Below are 10,235 nucleotides of genomic sequence, written 5' to 3'. Positions count from 1 at the left end.
TTGTACAGCTGATGTAATAGTTTTTTTTTTTAATCGCGTAAATCTTGCCTTAGATATTGACGAATGTTCCGTCGGTTCAGTCAACTGTGGCCCGGGAGGTGAATGTATTAACTCCAACGGAAGCTTTACTTGCCAATGTCAGGAGGGATATCAGAAGTCCGGAAACAACTGCATAGGTATGGCATGTTTTACCTTTGTGTTTTGTGTATCAAACCTGAATACTTGCCACTACAAAGCAGGGCAGTGGTCGATTTTGTTACAGGGTAGCGGCAGACGCCGTCTACAAAATGCTGCACAGCGAAATTAGTAATGTAAACAATATGCCCACCGGGTGTGGGAGGAAGCAGATGCTTTTTATTAAAGAGAAGATTGTAGAAGAGCATGTATTTGTATTACTCAGATATCGACGAATGCAGTTCACCTGGCGCCAATCAATGCAACATAAATGCGATGTGCACCAATACCGAGGGCTCATATGTCTGCCGCTGCAAGAAAGGATTCAAAGGCGACGGAGTAACTTGCACGCGTAAGTTAACCAGAGTTTTTTAATGGGGCTTTGATAAATTGATCTCAAGGTGCTGACCGCCATAAATGAGTAAACCATACTGTACTATTGTTCTTTTACAGTAACAGAACCTCCGTTCATCTGTATCCCCGTATGTGACGTCAACGCTGAGTGCAAGAACTTCACAGGAACTCCTAGCTGCATGTGCAAGGCGGGGTTTGATGGCGATGGTGTCAAATGTAAAGGTTAGTAATCATCTCTACTCTCATGCGGAGCTAAAAAGTGTGTGGAGAAGAAGATGATGGTAAAAATGTTTCTAATTTACATAGGTAGCTCTTTCAAACAATCCTGATAGGTGTTATATTTCCTTCTCAGATGTTGATGAGTGCGTTTCTCCAGACTTAAACCAATGTCACAAAAATGCGATGTGCACCAATACCGAGGGCTCACATGTCTGCCGCTGCAAGAAAGGATATAAAGGCGATGGACTGACTTGCACTCGTAAGTCTCGAGATAATGATAACGTCTTCTTTCCCGTCTTTGAATTTGGACTCTACTTTGAAGCTAGGTGGTGCTTCCTGTGTGAAAACAGATGCCACTGTTACAAGATGTGGTTTATTAGAGTGGCTACCGTTCGAATACTTTCGATTCTCAGTTAATGAACGACCTCTTAGTCGAACCACGACGAGGTAACGAGCGTTATATTCCCCCACAAACAAATGAAAGGCTCGACAGTTGTTATAGTTTTAAATTTGGACTATTATTTGTAAAGTTATTGGTAAAAAGGAATAACTTCTGTCACTATACTCTATCTTCAGCGGTGGAACCATCATTCAAATGCAATCCTTTGTGCGATGTCAATGCTGTATGCAAGAACTCCACAGGAGAACCAGAGTGCATGTGCAAGGCGGGGTTTGATGGCAATGGAACCACATGCATTGGTTAGTATAAATGTTTTTGTGTGCCAATACAGTATTCAAATCTTATTGTGCATGGCACTGGTGGACGATACCGTCCTAAATACGGTAACTATTTTTTCACGCCTATTTTCCCTTTTTATTGGTTAAAATTAACACTTCTGTCCAGAAATGCACGCGAAAACGAAAACAACAGATTTGACGAAATTTCGTCAAATCGAGTGAATGTTTATAGATTTGACGATCATGGCGAATCTTAGTCAAATGCGTCGAAGCGAAATCAGCTCGGCGGAATTAACGACTTTGACGAATTTTTAGTCAAATTCCTCAAAACGGAATTAGCTTGGCGAATTTGACGATTTTGACGATTTTTCGCCATTTTTGTTACTGCATGCATTTCTGGACATTTCTCAGAATTGATAATGATTCAATGCCGCTCCTTCTTTTCCACGATAGGGAATTTGGTTTTGGATCGAGTAATAATCCCCTGATTGGTATTTGTATTTATTCTCATCACTTGTCTGCATGATATTGTATTGATATTGTAAGGAGAAATTCTGTCTTGGTCACCTATGGGGGTGAAAGGGTTAAGGAATCTTAAAAATGAATAATCTCTTGACAAATGTGCGTCGTCTCCATCGTCAACTACAGATACAGACGAATGTGCAAGTACTGAAAGAAACAGCTGTGACCTGAATGCACTTTGTACCAACACAGACGGCTCCTACGTTTGTCGCTGTCTAAAAGGATTTTCAGGAGATGGGAAATTTTGCAGACGTAAGTTTCCTCGAAGTCGGTTGCCTAATTGTACAGAAAGATTTTAATACTTTCGCCTCTTGAGCTTATTTACTTTTACCACGGCTATCTCGACCTACAGCCTGGCCATTTTAGTCATAATATGTAATTTAGAACTCCTCCTGCCTGTACACTATGAAAGAACTGAAACAATTGCACAATCCTTGCCCCGCCTCAACCAGAAAGAGAGATTTTGGCGTTTGCGCAACAATTCAATTCGTTTGATGATGTGGGGAGTATATTAGCTTCAGGACCAATAACCAATGACAAGTTTTTAATTACTTTCCTTAGGGATAGAAGGGGTTGCTTGCAACCCTCCTTGTACCGGAAACAAAGTGTGTCAAAATTTCACTGGAGTTCCAGACTGCATGTGTGCTGATGGATTTAGTGGTGAAGACAATTGCACAGGTATACATACGGCAAGCCATGCTCATGTACACTAATTCCCTGTACGGTAGCTTTTTAAACTCTCCTTGTACCGAAGAATTCACCAATAACCTTATAGTCAGGAAGGAAAACTATCCAGCTGAACTTCGTAGACAACGCAACATATTTCGGCAGATGCGTGAACAACCTCCCCACCCGTTTTTTGTCTTCATCCAATTCTTCCTTTTCTAAAATTTTAAAACAAACCTATGTTTCGTTCACTCTAGATGTTGACGAATGTGCAGAAGAAGGCAACAACGAGTGTGACCCTAACGCCCTTTGCACCAACACAGAGGGATCTTATGTTTGTCGCTGTCTAAGAGGGTTTGAAGGAGATGGCCGAAGCTGTGTAGGTGTGTAGCCAAATTGTAGCCAATACCGGTAATAAAATGTCTTTCGAGAAGTCGATTTTCCCACTAACAATGAACAAACAATTTTAGCCGTCACACCGATATGCTCTCCACCCTGTGGTCCAAACTCGTTCTGTCAGGAAGGGATGTGTGTGTGCGATTCTGGTTTTCAAGGTGACGGATACAACTGCAAAGGTTTGTGGAACAAAATGCTCTTTTTGTTATCAGTGTCCATATCTATCTAAATCTTTGTTTTCTTTTACATTCACAGATGTTAATGAATGTGCGAGTCCAGACACAAACGGATGTGATCGTAATGCTCTGTGCACCAACATTGAAGGATCTTATATCTGTCGCTGTCTAAAGGGATATCAAGGGGATGGCCGCTTTTGCGCAGGTAAGGACATTCACCAACCTTAAATTCAACCCATAGGATTATCAAAGGTTCTTTTTATAATGATTCAGGCAGGGAATTGAAATTCTCTGTTTCCTCTGATTATTAACCAAAAGATGCCGATGAATGTTCAAGTCCTGAACACGATTGTCACTCCGACGCTATTTGTAACAACACTGAGGGCTCCTATGTCTGTCGCTGTTTAAAAGGGTTTACTGGCGACGGTAAAAACTGTACAGGTAAGGTTGTTAGTTGTGCGAGTTTTATCTTGTTGGAATTTTGTAACACAAAGCTCTCAACAAAAGCCAAGGTTTATCAACAGCTTGCCGAGAACGTTTTTTTTATCAATAATACGGAGGCTAAGGTGCCTCACGCCTAGTAGCCGTCTGATTTACAATAAACTGAGTTCTCGGTTTTTTCGAACATTTCTATTGAACCTATTAACCCCCAAAAACTTATTGTTAATTCTCCGCTTTAGCTGCTACATGTTTCCTTGTAAATAACTTATTAGAATCTGGTGTTAGATCAAGATAACGACTTCTCCCTGATATGTTTGAGTATTCTCATACCTGTTTGCCGGATAGTGTATAGATATTATAGGGAAAAATCACATGTTAATCACTTTTGCGCGTTAAGGAGTTAACGGTTATTGCTATTAATGGAGCAACTTTCAAAACACTAGTTGAGCGTGCTATTAACTCATCAATAGGCTTTTTTTTCTTTCCCATGGGTGACTAACTAAAAGGCCGCTGCTTTTCCTACTGCTTTATTTTATCTGTAAGCCTTTGCATGAATTTTGTAGATGTGGACGAGTGTGCAACAATTGGGGCAAACGAATGCGACCCAAATGCTTTGTGCACCAACACTGATGGCTCATTTTTGGGTCTTTTTGACCGTGACTCATGCAACAAGTCATCTTTTTCAGATGTAATGCCTTTCATTTGTAATTTTAAAAATATTTTGTGTAATCCTAGACGTAAACGAATGCACCGAGGAAAATCAAAACGATTGTGATCCCAACGCTCTTTGTACCAACATCGAGGGATCTTATGTTTGCCGCTGCTTGAGAGGATATCAAGGAAATGGAAGAAATTGTACAGGTATTTACTGTCTTTTATTGATGGATTTTGTTATTGTTTTTGTTTTGAGGCTGTTTTTGTTTTTTAAGGAGTTAACAGTTATTGCTAAATGGAGCAACTTTCAAAACACTAGTTGAGCGTGCTATAAACTCATCAATAGGCTTTTTTTTTCTTTCCCATGGGTGACGAACTAAAAAGGCCGCTGCTTTTCCTGCAGCGCTATTTTATCTGTAAGCCTTTGCTTGAATTTTGTAGATGTGGACGAGTGTGCAGCAATTGGGGCAAACGAATGCGACCCAAATGCTTTGTGCACCAACACTGATGGCTCATTTTTGGGTCTTTTTGACTGTGATTCATGCAACAAGTCATCTTTTTAAGATGTAATGCTTTTTATTTGTAATTTTAAAAATATTTTGTGTAATCCTAGACGTAAACGAATGCACCGAGGAAAATCAAAACGATTGTGATCCCAACGCTCTTTGTACCAACACCGAGGGATCTTATGTTTGCCGCTGCTTGAGAGGATATCAAGGAAATGGAAGAAATTGTACAGGTATTTACTGTCTTTTATTGATGGATTTTGTTATTGTTTTTGTTTTGAGGCTGTTTTTGTTTGTGTGCCCATCATTGGTTGACTGGATTTGTGGATTAGTTTTCCATTTGCGTTTTCAGTTGTCGTTCCCGGCTGTTCTCCTTCATGTGGGTCGAATGCTTTTTGTCAGCAAGACGATGGACTCTCTTACTGTGAGTGTAATTCTGGTTACCAAGGCGATGGCTACAGGTGCACAGGTATGCTGTTACGTTCTTTCCAGCTGAACCAGTGTTCATATTCTCGTATGCTGTACAAAAAGAAACCGTTTCTTTAAATTTTGTAGATGTACTTAACTTTCAAATATTCTTATAGACCTCAAATTAAAATCGAACGCGCTTTTTGAAAGATTTTTGGAAACAGCAAGTCATAAACCCTCTTAGTTGCTTTGAAGGTGTTGCTTTTGGTGGTAAGCGAGGAAAGTCAGAAGGTTTTTTCGGAACTAACAATCTTTGACTTGGCCAAGTTACGCTCGCTAATGACTGTTTTTCTTCTCTATTGCAGATGTTGATGAATGCTTACTTTCTGAAGCCGCTAGCACATGTCACTCAAGCGCGCTATGCACCAACACAGAGGGATCTTATCTGTGCCGCTGTCTAAGAGGATACGTTGGCGATGGAAGAAACTGCACAGGTACAGTGGACGGTTTTAGTTAACGTCTGTTTCATACTTGTAATAGGAAAGAAAATCATTTCTTTGCTTGTATGGCTGGTTCAGTTCGTATTTTGTAATGAAACTCAGATATTGACGAGTGTGAAAGACCTGGAAACAATGACTGTGACACCAACGCGCTTTGTACTAACACCGAGGGCTCGTACGTGTGTCGCTGCTTTAGAGGTTTTAGTGGAGATGGTAAAACATGTGAAGGTAAGACGACATTGTTTTTGCTTTGTCATTTTTTTTTTGTTTATAATGAACCGAAAGATTATTTTAAGAACAAACCAAGTACCAAATAAGAAATAGTTTAAGTAACATCGTTAGCTAAGTACTAATGGTGCATAATTTTGATTAGTATTATTGATAAAAGAAATACTCTTTCATACAGAAATAGAAGAGATCGTTTGCGACCCACCCTGTACTGGAAACAAAGTTTGTCAAAATTACATAGGATTTCCAGAATGTGTGTGTAAAGATGGCTTCAGCGGGGAAGACTTTTGCACAGGTAAACAGGACCATCCAGCTCACATGATCCGTAGATAATACCTAGCAAATTGAAAGAGCTTTGTGGCGGAATGCGCAAATGACAAAAAAATAGGAGTTTGAATCACACTATAAATTGTGCGTTTTGAAAATGATTCCCAAATCGTCGTGAACCAACTCCTTTCAAGGTAGTTTTTGGCTTTGCTTCAATTAAACCGTTCAGACAAGATCACTTGTAATCCATTCGAGAAAGGAAGTTTGGCGCTTACGCTTAGTGTAGTCCTTCCCTTTTTGCACACTAATTTTCAAATAAGGACGGGATTCAAGTCCTTGGGAAAAACTCTCAAATAAGTATCCACGTGTGGTTAAAACTTAAGTAACATAGAGTTCTCGCGCGCTGTCGTCGCGCAGTGATAACTATGGTATATTACTTCTACTGCCCAGAAGATTACCAAGATACTAACCCAAAATAAAGTCACGAACGAAAAGCCCCTTGCATCCATGATTTAATTCTGAATTCAAGTGTTGTTGCTCTTTTAGATATCGATGAATGTACCGATAAGGACCGAAACGATTGTGATCCAAACGCTCTTTGCACCAACACTGAAGGGTCTTACGTATGTCGCTGTTTAAAGGGATATGAAGGCGACGGCAGAAATTGCACAGGTATGTAACGTTCGTGATACAGAGGGATTGATTGTTCTTTAAGCATTGTGTTTACTGTAGGTGTTTCAAATATTTTATCAGTGTTTCCTGGCTGTTCTCCTTCATGCGGCCCAAATGCTTTTTGTCAGGGAAGAGGTGAATTTGCGTTCTGTGATTGTAGAGCTGGTTACCTTGGTGACGGATATAACTGCAGTGGTAAGTTTTTGATAATACTAGGAACACGGTCACGTTCTTTGTACCGCTCTATTTCCTAAGAATTGCAACTTTGTGTTCCTTTCGGAAGAACTGTTTACACAGAATATAGGGGTTGATTAATTTAAGAACAATTAAAAACATCTGGCGGGATCTCGACAACTGACCTCTTTCTGACCATCAGTTACGGACCAGTCTCATTGAAATGCCACCCTTTCAAGTATTCAGAGCGGTCCCTTCTTTATCTGGTTTAGGGGGCGACTTTATACCTTGTAAATTGCTTTATCGATAAATGACTCCGGCACATCTCCTGTAACAAAATCCTGTTTTCAGAAACAACAATATCATAATCGTTCGTGCTTTTTTTAATTTTCTTGTCATCTGAAAAAGTTTTTTCTCACTATTAAATTGACTTTGATTCTCCCTTTAGACATTGACGAGTGTGCAAGTTTTGAATTAAATAGCTGTGATGTGAACGCCTTGTGCACAAATACTGAGGGTTCTCATATCTGTCGCTGTTTAAGGGGCTACATTGGAGATGGAAGAAACTGTAGAGGTATAAATCTTTGACCACAACACACTTAACCTAAAGTAGATTATATTGATTCCTTGCCCTTTGGTCTTATATATTCCTTATTTCATTTCCAGATGTAGACGAATGCGCTAACGAAGACGAAAATGATTGTGGTCCAAACTCTCTTTGTACAAACACTGAAGGTTCCTATATCTGTCGTTGTCTAAAAGGCTATATTGGAGATGGTAAAAATTGTTCAGGTCAGCAAAATATTAAGTTAGAGGATGCTTTCTTACTTGAGATTTTCATAGTTTTCCCGTTACCCAAAATAACGTCAGCTACCAATTTGCAGACATCGACGAATGTGTTGATGAAGGCAAAAACGATTGTCATCCAAACGCCCTTTGCACTAACACCGAAGGATCTTACGTTTGTCGCTGTTTGAGAGGATACGAGGGAGATGGAAGAAAATGCACAGGTATCTACAACTTTATACTCTAACTGTTTATTTTTTGAGTATCTCATCCATAACTATAACTTGATATTTATTTCCTAATCAGGGTAATTGGCCAATTACTCTGACAAAGGGCTAATGCTCGAAACCTTAGCCTTGTAACTCTTTACGGTGGCCAATTTACGTTATCAACTCAGTCGACAACACTAAATTACTCTGTTATACTCTTCCACCGACGCAGCATCATAGTTTCTTTAGAAATTTACCCTCTTTATTTATTTCCTAATCAGCCGTTGTACCAACCTGTTCTCCATCTTGTGGGCCAAACGCTCAGTGTCTAGGAGGGGCGTGTGTCTGTAATTTTGGTTTCCAAGGGGACGGATACAACTGCTCTGGTAGGTGTCAGGAAAGAAATCTCGACTGCATTGGTCTTAGTATTAGTAAACTTAGAAATTGGATACAACCAAGAAGATCAACTTTAGTTCTCATTAATTTTTGGTCATTTCAAAGTAATAGTGAAAGATGTATTTTCGTCATGTCACGAGCGTGGGACAAAGAAAAAATGAGCGTTAAAACGTTAAAGAAAATGTAAGAAACGTCAAAGTAGTTAGTGTGATGTGAACCCCTTCTTGTCTTAAACGCTATTGCTGCTTAATAAAGTCACTTTGATATAAAAATATGCAATCCTGTGTAAAACCATTGCTTGGTCGCCTTACTACTCACCTCATCTTACACTACTTCGTTAGTCATTCTGCAACCCGAGGGAGAACCAGTTCGCTTTCTAGATAGTACACTGCCTTAACACTCTAAGCAGTCAGTAAACCTCAGCTGAGCTGAGACGATTTAGGATAATGGCTTACGATTCAACATTAAAACATTGTTGGTTAATGATATCAATGCATATTCGTCAAATTCAAATCTTCCTAAACCTAAATAAAGTTTTCTTTGTATTGTTGATCTTTAGATGAAGATGAGTGTGCTTTATTGGAAACCAACGCATGTGACTCAAACGCTCTTTGCACCAACACATACGGCTCGTATGTCTGCCGTTGTTTAAAGGGTTATGTAGGGGATGGAAGGAGATGTACAGGTACCGAGACAAAAAAAATATTTATTTGGAAAGTGTGATCTACCCTTGCCCCTGTGATCTCATTAAAAATAGGTACATCTCATGCGTTAACAATTGTGGGCATTAAATAATTTTTTTTTCCTCTTTGTTAAGACTTAGATGAATGCAGAAGTGCTACGATTAACGATTGCGATCCCAACGCTTTGTGTACCAACACGGAAGGATCCTATGTGTGTCGCTGCTTTAAAGGTTTCAGAGGAGATGGTAAAACGTGTACAGGTAGGGGAGTGACTTTAATCATTTTACTGTAACGTGAACGATCTGATCAGCGATTCTTTAAGCCGCTGTACTTCTTCTTTATCGGCATTCGTCTACAAAGTTCTCCTCTCCTCTTCGCCGCGTGTTTGCAGGAAATAGCACAGTAAATTATGGAGAAGTTGTTTGGATCTTCTTTTTTTCATTTTAAAATTAAATTGCGATTTCGACACAGTTGCCCTGAGTCTACCTATTTTTCATATTCTTTATGTATAATATTATCTCGTATTACTCAACTGCAGAAGATTTCTCTTGCGACCCGCCTTGTGGTGAAAACAGAGTTTGTCAGAACTTTACTGGAGTGGCTGAATGCGTGTGTGTAGGCGGTTTTGCTGGAGAAGATAACTGCACAGGTGAGCCCTTGCCTTATTTCCTTAAAACTAAAGCTAGGCAGGAATCTTCGTAGCATTTGGGTCGAGTTAAATTCACAATCAGTAGGAACAAATGCATTTCGAGTAACAGTGGCATGTTTGCTAGAAAAATGATAGTACCCTCGTTGAGTAGGTAGGATGGGCAAAATTGACATACACTGCTAGGCAAGTCAAGTTGTATTTTTTTCTTTTTAGTAACTTATAAATTAACCTTTCTTGTGTTTCTTCGATTTAAAATAGATATTGATGAATGTGCCAGTGCAGATACAAACGACTGTGGCCCTCTCTCGTTTTGCACCAACACCGAGGGATCCTATGTGTGTCGCTGCCTCAGAGGGTACCAAGGGGACGGGGAACGTTGTATAGGTATATTTTTGTTGTGATTGTTGTGACTGTTGTTTTGAAATATTTATCAAATGTAAAATCACAAATCAGTTGACCTGGTTAGCGAAGCTGCCT

The 10,235-nt window shown here is 39.6% G+C and overlaps 1 protein-coding gene across 1 annotated transcript in view; it reads left to right on the top strand.

Annotated features, from left to right (window-relative positions):
• LOC113682796 (uncharacterized) overlaps positions 1-10,235 on the top strand; it is a 75,177-nt gene that overhangs the window by 193 nt on the left and 64,749 nt on the right. The window contains exons 2-28 of the mRNA XM_089181556.1: positions 54-176; positions 401-526; positions 628-750; positions 881-1,006; positions 1,324-1,446; positions 2,074-2,199; positions 2,509-2,625; positions 2,871-2,996; positions 3,084-3,188; positions 3,265-3,390; positions 3,504-3,626; positions 4,362-4,487; positions 4,894-5,019; positions 5,139-5,255; positions 5,560-5,688; positions 5,797-5,922; positions 6,101-6,217; positions 6,736-6,861; positions 6,943-7,056; positions 7,484-7,609; positions 7,702-7,827; positions 7,920-8,045; positions 8,312-8,416; positions 8,986-9,111; positions 9,244-9,369; positions 9,648-9,758; positions 10,017-10,142. Of these exons, the coding sequence (XP_089037682.1) occupies positions 54-176; positions 401-526; positions 628-750; positions 881-1,006; positions 1,324-1,446; positions 2,074-2,199; positions 2,509-2,625; positions 2,871-2,996; positions 3,084-3,188; positions 3,265-3,390; positions 3,504-3,626; positions 4,362-4,487; positions 4,894-5,019; positions 5,139-5,255; positions 5,560-5,688; positions 5,797-5,922; positions 6,101-6,217; positions 6,736-6,861; positions 6,943-7,056; positions 7,484-7,609; positions 7,702-7,827; positions 7,920-8,045; positions 8,312-8,416; positions 8,986-9,111; positions 9,244-9,369; positions 9,648-9,758; positions 10,017-10,142 (3,297 nt within the window). The remainder of the gene's footprint in view (positions 1-53; positions 177-400; positions 527-627; positions 751-880; positions 1,007-1,323; positions 1,447-2,073; positions 2,200-2,508; positions 2,626-2,870; positions 2,997-3,083; positions 3,189-3,264; positions 3,391-3,503; positions 3,627-4,361; positions 4,488-4,893; positions 5,020-5,138; positions 5,256-5,559; positions 5,689-5,796; positions 5,923-6,100; positions 6,218-6,735; positions 6,862-6,942; positions 7,057-7,483; positions 7,610-7,701; positions 7,828-7,919; positions 8,046-8,311; positions 8,417-8,985; positions 9,112-9,243; positions 9,370-9,647; positions 9,759-10,016; positions 10,143-10,235) is intronic.

Source organism: Pocillopora damicornis, chromosome 9 (genome assembly GCF_964200805.1).
Source record: "Pocillopora damicornis chromosome 9, jaPocDami1.2, whole genome shotgun sequence".
Taxonomy (NCBI): domain Eukaryota; kingdom Metazoa; phylum Cnidaria; class Anthozoa; order Scleractinia; family Pocilloporidae; genus Pocillopora; species Pocillopora damicornis.
Note: the sequence above shows the minus strand (reverse complement) of the source record. Positions and strands in the feature narration are given on the sequence as shown.